The sequence below is a fragment of the Chiloscyllium plagiosum genome, unplaced genomic scaffold, assembly GCF_037043375.1.
Source record: "Chiloscyllium plagiosum isolate Xiang-an unplaced genomic scaffold, Cpla_swu_hap1 HiC_scaffold_10, whole genome shotgun sequence".
NCBI classification, from domain to species: domain Eukaryota; kingdom Metazoa; phylum Chordata; class Chondrichthyes; order Orectolobiformes; family Hemiscylliidae; genus Chiloscyllium; species Chiloscyllium plagiosum.
In genome coordinates, this window is record NW_028270148.1 from 117,176,113 (window position 1) to 117,197,864 (window position 21,752).

General features: G+C 58.1%; 1 protein-coding gene across 3 annotated transcripts in view; it reads right to left on the bottom strand.

Annotated features, from left to right (window-relative positions):
* Positions 1 to 301, bottom strand: part of lgalslb (lectin, galactoside-binding-like b) — a 22,464-nt gene extending 22,163 nt beyond the window's left edge. Inside the window, exon 1 of one of the 3 annotated variants that reach the window (XM_087991698.1) lies at positions 148 to 301. In XM_087991698.1, coding sequence (XP_087847824.1) covers positions 148 to 171 — 24 coding nt within the window. In that variant the 5' untranslated portion in view covers positions 172 to 301. The remainder of the gene's footprint in view (positions 1 to 147) is intronic. The other 2 variants (XM_087991700.1, XM_087991697.1) reach the window with 2 other exon arrangements.
* Between the last annotated feature and the right edge of the window lie 21,451 nt (positions 302 to 21,752).

A 21,752-nucleotide genomic window follows, 5' to 3' on the forward strand; every position in this document is an offset into this window, starting at 1 on the left:
TCGTCGCCACTGCTCTCCTCTCTCTCCTCTCTCTCTCCCCCCCCTCTCTCTCTCTCTCTCTCCCCCCCCTCTCTCTCTCTCTCTCTCCCCCCCTCTCTCTCTCTCTCCCCCCTCTCTCTCTCTCCCCCCCCCCCGGGTTGTACTCACGCTCCGTTCTCTGTTCGCCGCCATCCCGCCCCTGGGGCCGGTTCCCGGGACAGAGCCGCGGGGCTCGGGGGGGGGTTTGCAGGATCCGGGAGGAGGCGGACACACGGGGGGGGGGGGGGGGTCAGACCCGGCTCCGGGCGGAGGGACAGGCCGCGGGAACCGGGCTCGATCCCGGCACCAACTGCAGCAGGACCGCGGTCCCGGAGTGGATCCACTGCACCCGGAGTGGATCACTGCACCCGGAGTGGATCACCGTGACCCTGGAGCGGATCACCGCACCCGGAGTGGATCACTGCACCCGGAGTGGATCACCGTGACCCTGGAGTGGATCACTGCACCCGGAGTGGATCACTGCATCCGGAGTGGATCACCGTGACCCTGGAGCGGATCACTGCACCCGGAGTGGATCACTGCACCCGGAGTGGATCACCGTGACCCTGGAGCGGATCACCGCACCCGGAGTGGATCACTGCACCCGGAGTGGATCACCGTGACCCTGGAGTGGATCACTGCACCCGGAGTGGATCACTGCATCCGGAGTGGATCACTGCACCCGGAGTGGATCACCGTGACCCTGGAGTGGATCACTGCACCCGGAGTGGATCACTGCATCCGGAGTGGATCACCGTGACCCTGGAGTGGATCACTGCACCCGGAGTGGATCACTGCACCTGGTGTGGATCACCGTGACCCTGGAGCAGATCACTGCACCCGGAGTGGATCACCGTGACCCTGGAGTGGATCACCGCACCCGGAGTGGATCACTGCATCCGGAGTGGATCACTGCACCCGGAGTGGATCACCGTGACCCTGGAGTGGATCACCGCACCCGGAGTGGATCACTGCACCCGGAGTGGATCACTGCACCCGGAGTGGATCACCGTGACCCTGGAGTGGATCACCGCACCCGGAGTGGATCACTGCACCCGGAGTGGATCACTGCACCCGGAGTGGATCACCGTGACCCTGGAGTGGATCACCGCACCCGGAGTGGATCACTGCACCCGGAGTGGATCACTGCACCCGGAGTGGATCACCGTGACCCTGGAGTGGATCACCGCACCCGGAGTGGATCACTGCACCCGGAGTGGATCACTGCACCCGGAGTGGATCACTGCACCTGGTGTGGATCACCGTGACCCAGGAGCGGATCACTGCACCCGGAGTGGATCACCGTGACCCTGGAGCGGATCACTGCACCCGGAGTGGATCACCGTGACCTGGAGCGGATCACCACTCGGAGTGGATCACTGTGACCCTGGAGCGGATCACCGCGATCCCAGAGTGGATTACCACCCCTGGAGTGGATCGCCATGATTCTTGATTGGATCACCGCAGCCGGAGCGGATCACCACACCCGGTGCCAATCACTGCACCCGGAGTGGATCACCACGATCCTGGAGCGGATCACCGCACCTGGAGTGGATCACCGTGACCCCGGAGTGGATCACCGCGATCCCGGAGCAGATCATCACACCCGGAGTGGATCACTGTGATCCTGGAGCGGATCACCGCACCCGGAGTGGATCACCGTGACCCTGGAGTGGATCACCGTGACCCTGGAGCGGATCACTGCACCCGGAGTGGATCACTGCACCCGGAGTGGATCACTGCACCTGGAGCAGATCCCCGCACTCGGAGTGGATCAACGTGACCCCAGAGCGGATCACTGCACCCAGAGTGGATCACTGCACCCAGATCAGCTCACCATGACCTGGAGCGGATCGCCACGATCCCAGAGTGGATCAACACACCCGGAGCAGATTGCCAGACCTGGAGTGGATCACCACGATCCTGGAGTGGATTACCGTACCCGGGGTGGATCACTACGATCCTGGAGTGGAAAACCGCACCCGGAGTGGATCACCGCACCCGGAGCGGATCACCGCACCCGGAGCGGATCACCGTGATCCCGGAGTGGATCACTGCAACCGGAGCGGATCACCGCACCCGGAGCAGCTCAACATGATCCCGGAGTGGATCAACGTGATCCCGTAGGGGATCACGGCACCTGGAGTGGATCACCTCACCCGGAGCAGATCACCACGATCCTGGAGTGGATCACCGCACCCGGAGCAGATCACCGCGATCCCGGAGTGGATCACCGCACCAAGAGTAGATCATGGCACCCGGAGTGGATCACTGGGAACAGATCATTCCCCCTCACGAAAGATCCAGCTCCACCGCCCCCATCCTCCAACCAATTAAATGGCTTCACCGGGATGAGACTTTCAGGACTAGCACAGACACTGCGGGCCGCTCCTCTCATCTAAGTGCGAGGAATTCCAGGTCAGTGCTGAGGGAGTGGGCACTGTCAGGGGGGTCAGTGCTGAGGGAGTGGGCACTGTCGGAGGGTCAGTGCTGAGGGAGTGCCGCACTGTCAGGGGGGTCAGTGCTGAGGGAGTGGGCACTGTCGGAGGGTCAGTGCTGAGGGAGTGCCGCACTGTCAGGGGGGTCAGTGCTGAGGGAGTGGGCACTGTCGGAGGGTCAGTGCTGAGGGAGTGCCGCACTGTCAGGGGGGTCAGTGCTGAGGGAGTGGGCACTGTCGGAGGGTCAGTGCTGAGTGTTTTAAAAAATTCTCAAGGTCAAGGACCAGGCTCGCAGGAAAGTAGTCTGACACAGAACAAACAGCCAAGAGGCGAATCTGCTAGAATATAAGTGTTTTATTCCCCGCAGCGTCACCACAACCAGTCTCGTACTCACAACGGGTCTGGTTTATACTCACTCTACGTGTTACCGGAACTGGGAGCCGTCAGTTCTCGTAGAGCGGTTGCCAACAACCCACGCTCGGCGGTTAAACGCAACCCCGGAGCAGACTCTACCGAACTGGAGACTTTTCCAGCTGATATACTCTTTTCCAGATATAAACATTCATGTGAACAGCAGAGCAAGGCTAAAAAACACATTCCATTCTGGTTATTCACACGGGAAGGTGTATAATAAGATTCACACGGGACTAAGCGACACCTTCCATTTTCGGTTAGATTCACACATGTATTGGGACACAATTTTAACCCTTTCACCACATTCCATTGCTTGGCCCAATACATGTGTTACATTATGCCCATATGTATTCTTTCTAACAAGCGCCTACGTACACGCCAAATATACAAGCAAGTCAGGACATTACAGCATGTTAAAATCACCAGGACCGCTACCAGGATCGACAAGGGTGGGAACAGGAATGTCCCCGCAGTGGAGGACATACCACTCAATATGTCCCACCAATGATGAGCTGACTCCACGTCCACTACACGGGCAGCATGTACTACCTCCTGTCCATGTATAAAGGTAGACACCGTAACCTTGGTGACATTGGTTTGATGCTTTCGTAATATCTGCTTAAGCTCCTCGGATCGGTCCAATGCTCGCTTAAACCGATCCAGGGAAATGTTCCAAGGATTCATCAGCACTTTCCACTGCACCTTGGTAACGTGGCGAGCACTGCTATAAGTGGTCAACAAATAGGTGTGATCCTGCCAGTGCCACTGATAGACATTTGAGAGGCATCCCGATAGGATGTGGATTATTGGTAGCCACACAGAGCGTGTGTGGCCCAATCTGCCACATCATGTCCCTTGGAGTCTCAACAGTCCATTCGCACAGGGCCGTTCCCTTAGTCAAGCAAGGGTCCCGATACCTGTCCATCAGTAGGCAAGTTTTCCCCTGATCAGTCTGTTCACAAGCGGACAGATCATAGGTAATATTGGTATCTGGGCTAAACCACTGTCCCCTTGTCTTCAGAAAATAATATCCAGAAGATGTAATCACTGGTAATACATAATATCGACAGACCGTAACAGTGTGGGTTACATTCATGGTAACAAAGTATCCGTTACACATAGTTGCGTTACACCATGTTCGCTCTGGATGGGTTATCATCCACAATTTCTCAGATACATTCCATAGTCCCCTCCACGCCTGTACATTGGGGGATGTTACCACACGCAAAAAGCGTTCTTTCTGTATTTGAGCATGCAACATTTGAATATGACAGGCAGTCCAATTTAACTGAGCCGTAATGTTCTCAAACAGTTCCTGAGTGGCGCCCCAGACATCCAGTTCCCATCGCAGAGATCGTATCATTATTTCAGCTGTCTCTCCTTGAGTCATCATTACGGATGGCATCCACCTTCCAATAGTATGTAGTCCTTGTGAGGTGGCCTGTCCCGTGTTAGATAATTTAGTACGGGTTACCTCAGAGTCAATGGCATTCGAGATACCCATAACAGTTCCTGCGCCTCCCAGCAGGGTGTCGTACCACGCTCGTCGCCGCCTCTTGGTATGACACTCGCGTATGAGGGGCAACTGTACCCGCCAATGAACATCAGTGTGCAGTACCGCCCGGGCCATCTGTTGACAAGTTGACATAATAGGGGCCAACTGTGTTCGATGCGACCGCACGCCCCCCGTGGCTGGCCCGCCCCGCATGGGGTTTAATAACGCCTCAGACGGGGCGTTCGTCGAGGGCAGTACCATTATTAACCACATGAATCGATGACGATTCCGAATATCGGTGGCATTGCGCTGCCACAGATCTTCCCCCCGAGCTGTGACGCTCCAATGAGTCCCCGTTGTCCCGCATGTCTGGGTGCGTCGGTCCCACAAACACGTCTTGACTTGGGCATTTACCACCAGGGTGCAATTAGGCGGTATGAACGATATGTCATATTTTTCCCCATCCCGGCGCATGTAGCACTGTGCACACGTGTACAATTGACAGTCGCTGGTGAGAGTCAGAACAACGCACTGCTGACCGGGTTCACATGTAAAATCGTCCTGCGTCCGTCGCTGGCTACTGGCCTCCCACCGCACCTCATGGCGGGCGACCGGTACCAGCGTCCAGGCCGTGATACCGATGCCCTGGAGTGGCCATCCGATCGCGAACATCGCCAATAGGAGTCGCAATCCCCATGACCACCCCATGTTCAAGGTGGAGGGCCAGCCTGCGGGTGCATAGCAATCACAACATTATTTAGGTCTCACGTAAGTAGCACTGGTTCGCCGGGACGTTTGCCCAGGTCGGGTCCCCGGGGTACATAATGGTGACCAGACTGTCCTTCCCCTGTGCTATGATTTCGGCCGGCCTGGGGGGGCCGGTCGTCTGGCGCACCCATACCTTGGCCCCCTTAGTGTCAGTAGACCCAAATCCCCCCGTTCCACGCTCAGTAACCGTAACGGGAGCTCCCGTCTCTTCCACCGTTGTAAGGTTACATGGCTTAATGACCAATTGCGCTATTCTGTCCCCCTTCTGTATCACGTAAGGTTCAGCGGTGATGTTGACCAGGATCACCCCCAACTCCCCTTGGTAGTCTGCGTCAATTACGCCTGCCATCACATCAATCCCCTTTAGTGACAGTCCCGACCGCGGGAGGATATGCCCATAGGTTCCAGGGGGACAAATCAATCCTAACCCGGTCTTAATCACCGTAGGTTTCTGTTGGATCAAAGTCTGGGCAGTTAGTGCTCGTAGGTCCAGTCCAGCCGAAGCCGGCGTGGCCCTTACGGGAATATCAGCTTCCTCAGCGAATTTCCACATTTTAATAGGCTGAGTCTTTGGGGTATCACATACTCGTATCATCCTATTCAAGGGTGTTACCCCATTTCCTAATGGGCGGTTATTAATTTGTTTCACCACCCGAATTAGTTGCTTCTTCCAACCTGTTAAGTCATTGCAACCTCCTGCTTTTCGTAGTGAGAACTTCAGAAGCCCATTCATTCGTTCTATAAGTCCCGCAGCTTGTGGGTGATAGGGTACATGATAAACCCATTCCACGTGGTTATCGTGACACCACTGCTTTACCGCCCTTCCTGTGAAATGGGAGCCATTGTCACTCTGGACCTGTATGGGCAATCCATAAAATTGTTCAATCAAATCTAAACATCGCAAGGTAGCCTGTTGATTGTTGTGACGACAGGGATGGGCTACCAAAACCCCAGACATACTGTCCACAGCTGTACATATGTGGTTACATCCTTGTGAGGAGGGTAAGGGACCCACAAAGTCCATTTGCCAGCTCTGTCCCGGACCATCCCCCCGATGGATATGTCCCATCATGTGTTGGGGCACTCCCTGCCGCTGATGTTGACACTGCTCACACTGGTTTACTGCAGTCTTAACATCATCTACCATAAGATCTATTCCTCGGTCTCGAGCCCATTGCAAGGTTCCTTGCACTCCCCAGTGCCCAGCCTTAAGGTGTGCCCATCTAGCTAGGTCCACTGAGGTGCCCCTTTGCACCATCATGGTTCGGACGATACCATCCACATATCGGTTATGTAGAGCTTCCACATCATTTCGAGATGTATGGGCATCTACGTGGGTGATGTATATGACCAGGTATTGAGCTTTCTCCCATATATCTTCCCATAACTGTTTACCCCATGCTTCCCTATTCTGGATCATCCACTGATTGGCCTGCCAAGTTGGCATCCATTGTGTCATGCCGTTAACCACTGACCACGAGTCAGAGAACAAACAAACTCCCATGACCCCTGCTTGCATGACTACCATATGCACTGCTTTTAATTCTGCCCACTGACTACTTTTTCCCTCCCCTAATTCTTCTAGGGTAGTGCCTTGTTTTGGGTTAAAGGCGGCAGCTTTCCATCTACGCTGTCCCGCTTTCCATTGGGCTGACCCATCTACGAACCAAGCCGTGGCTTGTTCATCCGGGGTCAGTTCATCATACCGTTTTCCCATCTTAACGGGTGATTCCTTGTATTCAATCACCTCAAACCGCTTTTCCCCTTCCTCAGGGGCCTCCGCCACTTGCTCATGTAGGACTGACACTCCTTTCTGTCCAGTCCGCACTCTCTCCGACACATACCATTTCCATTTAATGATGCTGCTCTCTTGGGCAGTTCCTATTCGGTGGGTAGTGGGGTCACTAAGTACCCACGGAAGAATAGGGATAGCTGTTCTCATGATCACTTCATGTCCAATGGTCAGGGCTTCGGTTTCCACCAAGCCCCAGTAGCATGCTAATAACTGTTTCTCAAAGCGGGCATACCGTTCCCCTGCCGGGGGTAATTTTCGGGACCAAAATCCCAGTGGCTTACGGGCTCTTCCCTGTTTTTGCCATAAGCTCCAATTGGCATAATCCCCCTGTGCTGAGACTTGCAGTTCTACAGGTCCTGACTGTATCTTTCCCAAGGATACAGCTTGCTGTATCGCTTGCTTGGCCATTTCAAATGCAGTTTGATGGACCTCCGTCCATTCGAACGCTGCCTTTTTCCTCGTAACTCGATACAAAGGTTTTAAAATTTGTCCTAAATGGGGAATATGCTGTCTCCAGAATCCGAATAACCCAATAAATTGCTGCACGTCCTTCTGGGTGTGAGGGACGGCAAAGACCTGAATCTTATTTTTAGCTTTCGCAGTGATTTCCCTTTCCCCCTTGTTCCACACGATTCCTAAGAATTTTACCGTTTGTGAGGGACCCTGGATTTTGGCTGGGTTGATCTCCCACCCATATCCTCGCATATGTTGAACCAGTTGGTCCAGCAATTCCTGAACCTGCTTCTGACTTGTCCCCTGTATCATCATATCGTCAATATAGTGCGAGATCATCACTTCGTCAGGCACTTTAAAGGCAGCCAAGTGTTCTGCAACTATCCGGTGGCAGATAGTAGGGCTATGCAGATATCCTTGGGGCAATCGCGTGAACGTGAATTGTCTACCCTCCCAAGTGAATGCGAACTGTTCCTGCCTATCGTCGGGAATAGGAATTGTGAAGAAGGCATTAGCCAAATCAATTACTCCGTACCACACCCCTGGATGATGTTGGATTCGTCCTATAATAGTGACGGCATCCGGGACCGCTGCCGTCAAGGCCGGAGTGTGACGGTTTAGTTGCCGATAATCTACCGTCATCCGCCATGACCCATCGGCTTTATGTACGGGCCATAAGGGGTTATTCCACGCCGTGGTGCATGTCCTAAGCACTCCCGCTTCCAAATAATCCTTAATTGTGGCGGATATTTCTTTATGTCCGCCGGGAATCCTATACTGTCTAAGACTTATTACGCGATCGGCGATCGGGATGGGGAAGGGGTCCATTTTAACCTTTCCCACTAACACCGTCCTACAGCGCAAAGCCATTTTCGTGATTCCAAGTTCAAACTTCCCTTGTTGGAGGTGAAGTGTTAAACCGGCCAGAATGTCCATTCCCAGGATCCATTCTCTAACCGGTGTAATGATAATTGAATAAGTTTTAATGGGCATTGTACCTATCTTTAGGGGCAATTGTACTGTTTTTCCTTCAATCAGATTACCTCCCAGCCCAACCAGCGTGACTGGGGTTCCTTTAAACTTATGGGGCGTCCCATAGATTAAGGTGGCCTCCGCCCCTGTGTCCACTAGAGCCATAACGGTTTGGACGGATTTGCGCCAATAGATAGTCAATGATACATGAGGTCGAATGTCGTCTGCTGACCATTGGCTCGTTCGTGGGCAAACCCTTGGGGCTTGGCCCGATTCCTATTGTTCCTCCCATTCATCTTCCCCAGACAGCACTGGGTAAAGACATTTGCCTCGCCCTTCTTTGTTCTTGCCTTTCTTACTAGGTTTCCGGCCACGCCTATCCACTTTATAACACTCTCGGAGGGGAGGCTGTACCTCCTCCTCCTCCTCGTCCTCCGAGGATTCCCACCGCTGGGAAGTGGAAGTTCTACCCCTTCGAGGCTCATTAACAACCGGACCCCGTGTCTGACATTTTTGTGTTAGTAATTCCACTAGGTCTTCCATAGTGGGTCGGGACTCCGTCTCTACCCGGGACACCTTCAGTCCCTTTCGTCTGCATAAGTCTTTTAATTCCGGTGTAGGTAGGCCATCAATCTCCGATGCTGGGACCTGCGCCCGTATCAAAGCTTGCCACAAAGCACGCCGTGAGGGGCCTTGGTTACTTCCTTGACTAGGGTTTACTTTTCCCCCTGCCCGAGCCTCAGGGCGACGCCCCTCCGTGCCCCCCTGAGAAGCACGGGTTGTGGGTCCCCAATCCCCCAAACCACCCATCTCCCTCATCATACTACGGGCATCTCCTAGGGTTTCTCCCCGTCCACTCAACATTATGGTTAATAACAGTGGTTTATAATGGGGGGGGGCAGTCTTCACTAGGTGGTCTCTAGTCTGTCTACTAACATTTGTGTTATCTACCTCGTCCAGCACTCCCAGCAACAGGGCATCCCGCACACACAAACGGGTTAGCCTCTGAACCCCTTCCTTAATTGTTGTCCAAGTTCCTTCCAAGGGGGGCCAATCGGACGGGAAGGGATACTGTTCGGCCACTGCCCTGGCATACATCCCAAATAAGGTCCCCATACTGCGATCTATTACCATATCCTTGGCTTGTCTGCGGTACCCCAGGTCTATGGCAGCATCCTTTGCTAATCCACCAAACTTGGGAGCATCCTGATAGTCTACCTGCACTTGTTGCCCCCCTTCCTCGAGGAGCCGAATTAGCCATAGCTCTAACAGCTCCCCAGGATTACGTCGGGTTTTCTGGGTGATAAACAGCACCTCATCGGTAGTGAAGTCTTCCGTTAATTCAGAGAATTCTGCAGGAGGCTGAGCCCGCGGTAATTCATGCATAATTGCCTCCCCTTGTTCATTCCGTATAGGGTTTCCTTCCTCATCTAACATTACCTCCCGTTGCACTGGGAGACGTCTCTGAACCTGCTTTCTCCTAACCACTGGTTTAGCTTGGAGTACGGGTGGGTCCTCTTCGTACTGATCATCTGAATCTCCCCAAATGTTCCCATCCCAATGATCGATATCCCACCGATCCCCGTTATTTAACTGGGCTACAAAAGCCCGTACTTGTACCGGGTCCGGGGTTCGAGGGACCTTCCTTTTCTCTTTCCGTTTCTTAGCAGACAGATACATAATAGTTCGTCCTGCTAGTTCAGTTAATGCTGTCAATTCAGCTTTTAACTTCATAATTTCCTGCCTCAACATAGAGGCATCTCCCGAACTGAGTCCCTGCTCATGTTTCAGGAGGGCTAATTCTGCTTCAGCTTTTTGGCGCTTGTCTGACTGTTGTCTACAAGCCGCCGCACAGGCCCACATCCTCCGCTGTACCCCAGGCAAGGGGTTCTTCGGCAGGACTGGGATCCTCTCAAGGGTGGACAGCAGCGACCCTGGGGTTCCTACGCCCTCGGCCTCCCAGTTCTCCGGTCGCCCCCCACCATTTCTCAAACAAACTGCCACGCCATGCCACGGCCCATGCCATCCCGGGACGGTCAGGACCTCCACAGTTTGTTCCTCTGGTTTCTTAGCCCTTTTGCCAAAACATTGTTCTGTATCAAAATCTTTCCTCAATTGCGATTGATCCTGCCGACTACGCCAAAATGTTTTTAAAAATTCTCAAGGTCAAGGACCAGGCTCGCAGGAAAGTAGTCTGACACAGAACAAACAGCCAAGAGGCGAATCTGCTAGAATATAAGTGTTTTATTCCCCGCAGCGTCGCCACAACCAGTCTCGTACTCACAACGGGTCTGGTTTATACTCACTCTACGTGTTACCGGAACTGGGAGCCGTCAGTTCTCGTAGAGCGGTTGCCAACAACCCACGCTCGGCGGTTAAACGCAACCCCGGAGCAGACTCTACCGAACTGGAGACTTTTCCAGCTGATATACTCTTTTCCAGATATAAACATTCATGTGAACAGCAGAGCAAGGCTAAAAAACACATTCCATTCTGGTTATTCACACGGGAAGGTGTATAATAAGATTCACACGGGACTAAGCGACACCTTCCATTTTCGGTTAGATTCACACATGTATTGGGACACAATTTTAACCCTTTCACCACATTCCATTGCTTGGCCCAATACATGTGTTGCATAATGATTCACACATGTATTGGGACATAATTTTACACCACACTGAGGGAGCGCCGCACTGACAGAAGGTCAGTGCTGAGGGAGTGCCGCACTGTTGGAGGGTCAGTGCTGAGCGAGTGGGCACTGTCTGAGAGTCAGTGCTGAGGGAGTGGGCACTGTCTGAGAGTCAGTGCTGAGGGAGCGCCGCACTGTCGGAGGGTCGGCACTGAGGGAGTGCCGCACTGTCGAAGAGTCAGTACTGAGGGAGTGCCGCACTGTCGGGGGGGTTCAGTGCTGAGGGAGCGCCGCACTGTCAGAGGGTCAGTGCTGAGGGACTGGGCACTGTCGGAGGGTCAGTGCTGAGGAAGTGGGCACTGTCGGAGGGTTGGTGCTGAGGGAGCGCCGCACTGTCGGAGGGTCAGTGCTGAGAGATTGGGCACTGTCTGAGGGTCTGTGCTGAGGGAGCGCCGGACTGTCGGAGGGTCAGTGCTGAGGGAGAGCCGCACTGTCGGAGGGTCAGTGCTGAGGGAGTGGGCACTGTCTGAGGGTCAGTGCTGAGGGAGCGCAGCACTGTCGGAGGGTCAGTGCTGAGGGAGTGCCGCACTGTCGGAGAGTCAGTGCTGAGCGAACGCTGCACTGTCGGAGGGTCAGTACTGAGGGAGTGCCGCATTGTCTGAGGGTCAGTGCTGAGGGAGTGCCGGACTGTTGGAGGGTCAGTGCTGAGGGAGCGCTGCACTGTCGGAGAGTCAGTGCTGAGCGAACGCTGCACTGTTGGATGGTCAGTACTGAGGGAGTGCTAGACTGTCGGAGGGTCAGTGCTGAGGGAGTGCCGCACTGTTAGAGGGTCAATGCTGAGGGAGCGCCGCACTGTCGGAGGGTCAGTGCTGAGGGAGTGCCGCACTGTGAAACGGTCATTGCTGAGGGAGTGCCGCACTGTCGGAAGGTCATTACTGAGGGAGTGCCGTATTGTCGAACGGTCAGTGCTGAGGGACTGGGCACTGTCGGAGGGTCAGTGCTGAGGGAGTGCCGCAATGTCGGACGGTCAGTGCTGAGGGAGCGCCGCACTGTCGGAGGGTTAGTACTGAGGCAGTGCCGGACTGTCGGAGGGTCAGAGCTGAGGGAGTGCCGCACTCTCGGAGCGTCAGTGCTGAGGGAGTGCCACACTGTCGGAGGGTCATTACTGAGGGAGTGCTGTACTGTCGGAGGGTCCGTGCTGAGGGAGTGCCGCACTGTCGGATGGTCAGTGCTGAAGGACTGCCGGACTGTCGGGCGGTCAGTGCTGAGGTAGTGGGCACTGTCGGAGTGTCAGTGCTGAGGGAGGGCCGCATTGTTGGAGAGTCAGTGCTGAGCGAACGCTGCACTGTCGGAGGATCAGTGCTGAGGGAGTGCCGCACTATCGGATGGTCAGTACTGAGGGAGTGCCGCGCTGACGGAGGAACAGTGCTGAGGGAGTGCCGCACTGTCAGGGGGGTCAGTGCTGAGGGAGCGCCGCACTGACAGAAGGTCAGTGCTGAGGGAGTGGGCACTGTCTGAGAGTCAGTGCTGAGGGAGCGCCGCACTGTCGGAGGGTCGGCACTGAGGGAGTGCCGCACTGTCGAAGAGTCAGTACTGAGGGAGTGCCGCACTGTCGGGGGGGTTCAGTGCTGAGGGAGCGCCGCACTGTCAGAGGGTCAGTGCTGAGGGACTGGGCACTGTCGGAGGGTCAGTGCTGAGGAAGTGGGCACTGTCGGAGGGTTGGTGCTGAGGGAGCGCCGCACTGTCGGAGGGTCAGTGCTGAGAGATTGGGCACTGTCTGAGGGTCTGTGCTGAGGGAGCGCCGGACTGTCGGAGGGTCAGTGCTGAGGGAGAGCCGCACTGTCGGAGGGTCAGTGCTGAGGGAGTGGGCACTGTCTGAGGGTCAGTGCTGAGGGAGCGCAGCACTGTCGGAGGGTCAGTGCTGAGGGAGTGCCGCACTGTCGGAGAGTCAGTGCTGAGCGAACGCTGCACTGTCGGAGGGTCAGTACTGAGGGAGTGCCGCATTGTCTGAGGGTCAGTGCTGAGGGAGTGCCGGACTGTTGGAGGGTCAGTGCTGAGGGAGCGCTGCACTGTCGGAGAGTCAGTGCTGAGCGAACGCTGCACTGTTGGATGGTCAGTACTGAGGGAGTGCTAGACTGTCGGAGGGTCAGTGCTGAGGGAGTGCCGCACTGTTAGAGGGTCAATGCTGAGGGAGCGCCGCACTGTCGGAGGGTCAGTGCTGAGGGAGTGCCGCACTGTGAAACGGTCATTGCTGAGGGAGTGCCGCACTGTCGGAAGGTCATTACTGAGGGAGTGCCGTATTGTCGAACGGTCAGTGCTGAGGGACTGGGCACTGTCGGAGGGTCAGTGCTGAGGGAGTGCTGCAATGTCGGACGGTCAGTGCTGAGGGAGCGCCGCACTGTCGGAGGGTTAGTACTGAGGCAGTGCCGGACTGTCGGAGGGTCAGAGCTGAGGGAGTGCCGCACTCTCGGAGCGTCAGTGCTGAGGGAGTGCCACACTGTCGGAGGGTCATTACTGAGGGAGTGCTGTACTGTCGGAGGGTCCGTGCTGAGGGAGTGCCGCACTGTCGGATGGTCAGTGCTGAAGGACTGCCGGACTGTCGGGCGGTCAGTGCTGAGGGAGTGCCGCACTGTCGGAAGGTCAGTGCTGAGGGAGTGCCGCACTGTCGGAAGGTCAGTGCTGAAGGACTGCCGGACTGTCGGGCGGTCAGTGCTGAGGGAGTGGGCACTGTCGGAGTGTCAGTGCTGAGGGAGTGCCGCACTATCGGATGGTCAGTACTGAGGGATTGCCGCGCTGTCGGAGGGTCAGTGCTGAGTGAGTGCTGCAATGTCGGACGGTCAGTGCTGAGGGAGCGCCGCACTGTCGGAGGGTTAGTACTGAGGCAGTGCCGGACTGTCGGAGGGTCAGTGCTGAGGGAGTGCCGCACTATCGGAGAGTCAGTGCTGAGGGAGTGCCGCACTGTCGGAGGGTCAGTGCTGAGTGAGTGCCGCACTGTCGGAGGGTCAGTGCTGAGGGAGTGCCGCACTGTCGGAGGGTCAGTGCTGAGGGAGCGCCGCACTGTCGGAGGGTCAGTGCTGAGGGAGCTCTGCCCTGTGAGAGGGTCAGTGCTGAGGGAGCGCCGCACTGTCGGAGAGTCAGTGCTGAGGGAGTGCCGCACTGTGAGAGGGTCAGTCCTGAGGGAGTGCCGCACTATCGGAGGGTCAGTGCTGAGGGAGCGCCGTACTGTCGGACGGTCAGTGCTGAGGGAGTGCCACACTGTCGGACGGTCAGTGCTGAGGGAGTGCCACACTGTCGGAGGGTCATTTCTGAGGGAGTGCCGTACTGTCGAAGGGTCAGTGCTGAGGGACTGGGCACTGTCGGAGGGTAAGTGCTGAGGGAGTGCCGCCATGTCGGAGGGTCAGTGCTGAGGGAACGCTGCACTGTCGGAGGATCAGTACTGAGGGAGGACCGCACTGTCGGAGTGTCAGTGCTGAGGGATTGCCGCACTATCTGAGGGTCAGTGCTGAGGGACTGGGCACTGTCGGAGGGTCAGTGCTGAGGGACTGTGCACTGTCGGAGGGTCAGTGCTGAGGGAGTTGGCACTGTTCGGCGGGTCAGTGCTGAGGGAGCACCGTACTGTTGGAGGGTCAGTGCTGAGCGAACGCTGCACTGTCGGAGGGTCAGTACTGAGGGAGTGCCGCATTGTCTGAGGGTCAGTGCTGAGGGGGTGCCACACTATCGGATGGTCAGTACTGAGAGAGTGCTGCACTGTCGGAGGATCAGTGCTGAGGGAGTGCCGCACTGTCGGAGGATCAGTGCTGAGGGAGTGCCGCACTGTCGGAAGGTCAGTGCTGAGGGAGTGCCGCACTGTCGGAGGGTCAGTGCTGAGGGAGTGCCGCACTGTCGGAAGGTCAGTGCTGAGGGAGTGCCGCTTTGTCGGAGGGTCAGTACTGAGGGAGTGCCACACTACCTGAGGGTCAGTACTGAGGGAGTGCTGCATTGTCAATCGGTCACTGCTGAGGGAGTGCCACACTGTCGGAGGTTCAGTGCTGAGGGACTGGGCACTGTTGGAGGGTCAGTGCTGAGGGACTGTGCACTGTCGGAGGGTCAGTGCAGAGAGGGAGTGCTGCACTGTCGGATGGTCACTGCAGAGGGAGTGCTGCACTGACGGAAGGTCAGTGCTGAGGGAGTGCCGCACTGTCGGAGGGTCAGTGCTGAGGGAGTGCCGCACTGTCGGAGGGTCAGTGCTGAGGGAGTGCCGCACTGTCGGAGGGTCAGTGCTGAGGGAGCGCCGCAATGTCGGAGGGTCAGTGCTGAGGGAGTGCCGCACTGTGAGAGGGTCAGTCCTGAGGGAGTGCCGCACTATCGGAGGGTCAGTGCTGAGGGAGCGCCGTACTGTCGGACGGTCAGTGCTGAGGGAGTGCCACACTGTCGGACGGTCAGTGCTGAGGGAGTGCCACACTGTCGGAGGGTCATTTCTGAGGGAGTGCCGTACTGTCGAAGGGTCAGTGCTGAGGGACTGGGCACTGTCGGAGGGTAAGTGCTGAGGGAGTGCCGCCATGTCGGAGGGTCAGTGCTGAGGGAACGCTGCACTGTCGGAGGATCAGTACTGAGGGAGGACCGCACTGTCGGAGTGTCAGTGCTGAGGGATTGCCGCACTATCTGAGGGTCAGTGCTGAGGGACTGGGCACTGTCGGAGGGTCAGTGCTGAGGGACTGTGCACTGTTCGGCGGGTCAGTGCTGAGGGAGCACCGTACTGTTGGAGGGTCAGTGCTGAGCGAACGCTGCACTGTCGGAGGGTCAGTACTGAGGGAGTGCCGCATTGTCTGAGGGTCAGTGCTGAGGGGGTGCCGCACTATCGGATGGTCAGTACTGAGAGAGTGCTGCACTGTCGGAGGATCAGTGCTGAGGGAGTGCCGCACTGTCGGAGGATCAGTGCTGAGGGAGTGCCGCACTGTCGGAAGGTCAGTGCTGAGGGAGTGCCGCACTGTCGGAGGGTCAGTGCTGAGGGAGTGCCGCACTGTCGGAAGGTCAGTGCTGAGGGAGTGCCGCTTTGTCGGAGGGTCAGTACTGAGGGAGTGCCACACTACCTGAGGGTCAGTACTGAGGGAGTGCTGCATTGTCAATCGGTCACTGCTGAGGGAGTGCCACACTGTCGGAGGTTCAGTGCTGAGGGACTGGGCACTGTTGGAGGGTCAGTGCTGAGGGACTGTGCACTGTCGGAGGGTCAGTGCAGAGAGGGAGTGCTGCACTGTCGGATGGTCACTGCAGAGGGAGTGCTGCACTGACGGAAGGTCAGTGCTGAGGGAGTGCCGCACTGTCGGAGGGTCAGTGCTGAGGGAGTGCCGCACTGTCGGAGGGTCAGTGCTGAGGGAGTGCCGCACTGTCGGAAGGTCAGTGCTGAGGGAGTGCCGCACTGTCGGATGGTCACTGCAGAGGGAGTGCTGCACTGACGGAGGGTCAGTGCTGAGGGAGTGCTGCACTGACGGAGGGTCAGTGCTGAGGGAGTGCCGCACTGTCGGAGGGTCAGTGCTGAGGGAGTGCTGCACTGTCGGAGGGTCAGTGCTGAGGGAGTGCTGCACTGACGGAGGGTCAGTGCTGAAGGAGTGCCGCACTGTCGGAGGGTCAGTGCTGAGGGAGTGCCGCACTGTCGGAGGGTCAGTGCTGAGGGAGTGCCACACTGTCGGAGGGTCATTACTGAGGGAGTGCCGCACTGTCGGAGTGTCAGTGCTGAGGGAGTGCCGCACTGTCGGAGGGTCAGTGCTGAGGGAGTGCCACACTGTCGGAGGGTCAGTGCTGAGGGAGTGCTGCACTGACGGAGGGTCAGTGCTGAGGGAGTGCCGCACTGTCGGAGGGTCAGTGCTGAGGGAGTGCCGCACTGTCGGAGGGTCAGTGCTGAGTGAGCGCCGCACTGTCGGAGGGTCAGTGCTGAGGGAGTGCCGCACTGTCGGAGGGTCAGTGCTGAGGGAGCGCCGCACTGTCGGAGGGTCAGTGCTTAGGGAGCGCCGCACTGTCGGAGGGTCAGTGCTGAGGGAGTGCCGCCCTGTGAAACGGTCATTGCTGAGGGAGTGCCGCACTGTCGGAAGGTCATTACTGAGGGAGTGCCGTATTGTCGAACGGTCAGTGCTGAGGGACTGGGCACTGTCGGAGGGTCAGTGCTGAGGGAGTGCCGCAATGTCGGACGGTCAGTGCTGAGGCAGTGCCGGACTGTCGGAGGGTCAGAGCTGAGGGAGTGCCGCACTCTCGGAGCGTCAGTGCTGAGGGAGTGCCACACTGTCGGAGGGTCATTACTGAGGGAGTGCTGTACTGTCGGAGGGTCCGTGCTGAGGGAGTGCCGCACTGTCGGAGGGTCAGTGCTAAGGGAGTGCCGCACTGTTAGAGGGTCAGTGCTGAGGGAGTGCCGCACTGTCGGACGGTCAGTGCTGAGGGAGTGCCGCACTGTCGGAAGGTCAGTGCTGAAGGACTGCCGGACTGTCGGGCGGTCAGTGCTGAGGGAGTGGGCACTGTCGGAGTGTCAGTGCTGAGGGAGTGCCGCACTATCGGATGGTCAGTACTGAGGGATTGCCGCGCTGTCGGAGGAACAGTGCTGAGGGAGTGCCGCACTGTCGGACGATCAGGGCTGAGGGAGTGCCGCACTGTCGGAGGGTCAGTGCTGAGGGAGTGCTGCACTGTCGGAGGGTCAGTGCTGAGGGAGTGCTGCACTGTCGGAGGGTCAGTGCTGAGGGAGTGCCGCATTGTCGGAGGGTCAGTGCTGAGGGAGTGCCGCACTGTCGGATGGTCACTGCAGAGGGAGTGCTGCACTGACGGAGGGTCAGTGCTGAGGGAGTGCCGCACTGTCGGAGGGTCAGTGCTGAGGGAGTGCCGCACTGTCGGAGGGTCAGTGCTGAGGGAGTGCCACACTGTCGGAGGGTCATTACTGAGGGAGTGCCGCACTGTCGGAGTGTCAGTGCTGAGGGAGTGCCGCACTGTCGGAGGGTCAGTGCTGAGGGAGTGCCGCACTGTCGGAGGGTCAGTGCTGAGGGAGTGCCGGACTGTCGGAGGGTCAGTGCTGAGGGAGTGCCGCACTATCGGAGAGTCAGTGCTGAGGGAGTGCCGCACTGTCGGAGGGTCAGTGCTGAGTGAGTGCCGCACTGTCGGAGGGTCAGTGCTGAGGGAGTGCCGCACTGTCGGAGGGTCAGTGCTGAGGGAGCGCCGCACTGTCGGAGGGTCAGTGCTGAGGGAGCTCTGCCCTGTGAGAGGGTCAGTGCTGAGGGAGCGCCGCACTGTCGGAGAGTCAGTGCTGAGGGAGTGCCGCACTGTGAGAGGGTCAGTCCTGAGGGAGTGCCGCACTATCGGAGGGTCAGTGCTGAGGGAGCGCCGTACTGTCGGACGGTCAGTGCTGAGGGAGTGCCACACTGTCGGACGGTCAGTGCTGAGGGAGTGCCACACTGTCGGAGGGTCATTTCTGAGGGAGTGCCGTACTGTCGAAGGGTCAGTGCTGAGGGACTGGGCACTGTCGGAGGGTAAGTGCTGAGGGAGTGCCGCCATGTCGGAGGGTCAGTGCTGAGGGAACGCTGCACTGTCGGAGGATCAGTACTGAGGGAGGACCGCACTGTCGGAGTGTCAGTGCTGAAGGATTGCCGCACTATCTGAGGGTCAGTGCTGAGGGACTGGGCACTGTCGGAGGGTCAGTGCTGAGGGACTGTGCACTGTCGGAGGGTCAGTGCTGAGGGAGTTGGCACTGTTCGGCGGGTCAGTGCTGAGGGAGCACCGTACTGTTGGAGGGTCAGTGCTGAGCGAACGCTGCACTGTCGGAGGGTCAGTACTGAGGGAGTGCCGCATTGTCTGAGGGTCAGTGCTGAGGGGGTGCCGCACTATCGGATGGTCAGTACTGAGAGAGTGCTGCACTGTCGGAGGATCAGTGCTGAGGGAGTGCCGCACTGTCGGAGGATCAGTGCTGAGGGAGTGCCGCACTGTCGGAAGGTCAGTGCTGAGGGAGTGCCGCACTGTCGGAAGGTCAGTGCTGAAGGAGTGCCGCTTTGTCGGAGGGTCAGTACTGAGGGAGTGCCACACTACCTGAGGGTCAGTACTGAGGGAGTGCTGCATTGTCAATCGGTCACTGCTGAGGGAGTGCCACACTGTCGGAGGTTCAGTGCTGAGGGACTGGGCACTGTTGGAGGGTCAGTGCTGAGGGACTGTGCACTGTCGGAGGGTCAGTGCAGAGAGGGAGTGCTGCACTGTCGGATGGTCACTGCAGAGGGAGTGCTGCACTGACGGAAGGTCAGTGCTGAGGGAGTGCCGCACTGTCGGAGGGTCAGTGCTGAGGGAGTGCCGCACTGTCGGAGGGTCAGTGCTGAGGGAGTGCCGCACTGTCGGAAGGTCAGTGCTGAGGGAGTGCCGCACTGTCGGATGGTCACTGCAGAGGGAGTGCTGCACTGTCGGAGGGTCAGTGCTGAGGGAGTGCTGCACTGACGGAGGGTCAGTGCTGAGGGAGTGCCGCACTGTCGGAGGGTCAGTGCTGAGGGAGTGCTGCACTGTCGGAGGGTCAGTGCTGAGGGAGTGCTGCACTGACGGAGGGTCAGTGCTGAAGGAGTGCCGCACTGTCGGAGGGTCAGTGCTGAGGGAGTGCCGGACTGTCGGAGGGTCAGTGCTGAGGGAGTGCCACACTGTCGGAGGGTCATTACTGAGGGAGTGCCGCACTGTCGGAGTGTCAGTGCTGAGGGAGTGCCGCACTGTCGGAGGGTCAGTGCTGAGGGAGTGCCACACTGTCGGAGGGTCAGTGCTGAATGAGTGCCGGACTGTCGGAGGGTCAGTGCTGAGGGATTGCCGCACTGTCGGAGGGTCAGTGCTGAGGGAGCGCCGCACTGTTAGAGGGTCAGTGCTGAGGGTGTGCCGCACTGTCGGAGGGTCAGTGCTGAGGGATTGCCGCACTGTCGGAGGGTCAGTGCTGAGGGAGTGCCGCACTATCGGAGAGTCAGTGCTGAGGGAGTGCCGCACTGTCGGAGGGTCAGTGCTGAGGGAGTGCTGCACTGTCGGAGGGTCAGTGCTGAGGGAGTGCTGCACTGACGGAGGGTCAGTACTGAGGGAGTGCCGCACTGTCGGAGGGTCAGTGCTGAGGGAGTGCCGCACTGTCGGAGGGTCAGTGCTGAGGGAGTGCCGCACTGTCAGAGGGTCAGTGCTGAGGGAGTGCCGCACTGTCGGAGGGTCAGTGCTGAATGAGTGCCGGACTGTCGGAGGGTCAGTGCTGAGTGAGTGCCGCACAGTCGGAGGGTCAGTGCTGAGGGAGTGCCGGACTGTCGGAGGGTCAGTGCTGAGGGAGTGCCGCACTATCGGAGAGTCAGTGCTGAGGGAGTGCCGCACTGTCGGAGGGTCAGTGCTGAGTGAGTGCCGCACTGTCGGAGGGTCAGTGCTGAGGGAGTGCCGCACTGTCGGAGGGTCAGTGCTGAGGGAGCGCCGCACTGCCGGAGGGTCAGTGCTGAGGGAGCTCTGCCCTGTGAGAGGGTCAGTGCTGAGGGAGCGCCGCACTGTCGGAGAGTCAGTGCTGAGGGAGTGCCGCACTGTGAGAGGGTCAGTCCTGAGGGAGTGCCGCACTATCGGAGGGTCAGTGCTGAGGGAGCGCCGTACTGTCGGAGGGTCAGTGCTGAGGGAGTGCCACACTGTCGGAGGGTCATTTCTGAGGGAGTGCCGTACTGTCGAAGGGTCAGTGCTGAGGGACTGGGCACTGTCGGAGGGTAAGTGCTGAGGGAGTGCCGCCATGTCGGAGGGTCAGTGCTGAGGGAACGCTGCACTGTCGGAGGATCAGTACTGAGGGAGGACCGCACTGTCGGAGTGTCAGTGCTGAGGGATTGCCGCACTATCGGAGGGTAAGTGCTGAAGGAGTGGGCACTGTTCGGCGGGTCAGTGCTGAGGGAGCACCGTACTGTTGGAGGGTCAGTGCTGAGCGAACGCTGCACTGTCGGAGGGTCAGTACTGAGGGAGTGCCGCATTGTCTGAGGGTCAGTGCTGAGGGGGTGCCGCACTATCGGATGGTCAGTACTGAGAGAGTGCTGCACTGTCGGAGGATCAGTGCTGAGGGAGTGCCGCACTGTCGGTGGGTCAGTGCTGAGGGAGTGCCGCACTGTCGGAGGATCAGTGCTGAGGGAGTGCCGCACTGTCGGAAGGTCAGTGCTGAAGGAGTGCCGCTTTGTCGGAGGGTCAGTACTGAGGGAGTGCCACACTACCTGAGGGTCAGTACTGAGGGAGTGCTGCATTGTCAATCGGTCACTGCTGAGGGAGTGCCACACTGTCGGAGGTTCAGTGCTGAGGGACTGGGCACTGTTGGAGGGTCAGTGCTGAGGGACTGTGCACTGTCAGAGGGTCAGTGCAGAGAGGGAGTGCTGCACTGTCGGATGGTCACTGCAGAGGGAGTGCTGCACTGACGGAGGGTCAGTGCTGAGGGAGTGCCGCACTGTCGGAGGGTCAGTGCTGAGGGAGTGCCGCACTGTCGGAGGGTCAGTGCTGAGGGAGTGCCGCACTGTCGGAAGGTCAGTGCTGAAGGAGTGCCGCTTTGTCGGAGGGTCAGTGCTGAGGGAGTGCCGCACTGTCGGAGGGTCAGTGCTGAGGGATTGCCGCACTGTCGGAGGGTCAGTGCTGAGGGAACGCTGCACTGTTGGAGGATCAGTGTTGAGGGAACGCCGCACTGTCAGAGGGTCAGTGCTGAGGGACTGGGCACTGTCGGAGGGTCAGTGCTGAGGGACTGTGCACTGTCGGAGGGTCAGTGCTGAGGGACTGGGCACTGTTGGAGGGTCAGTGCTGAGGGAGTGCCGCACT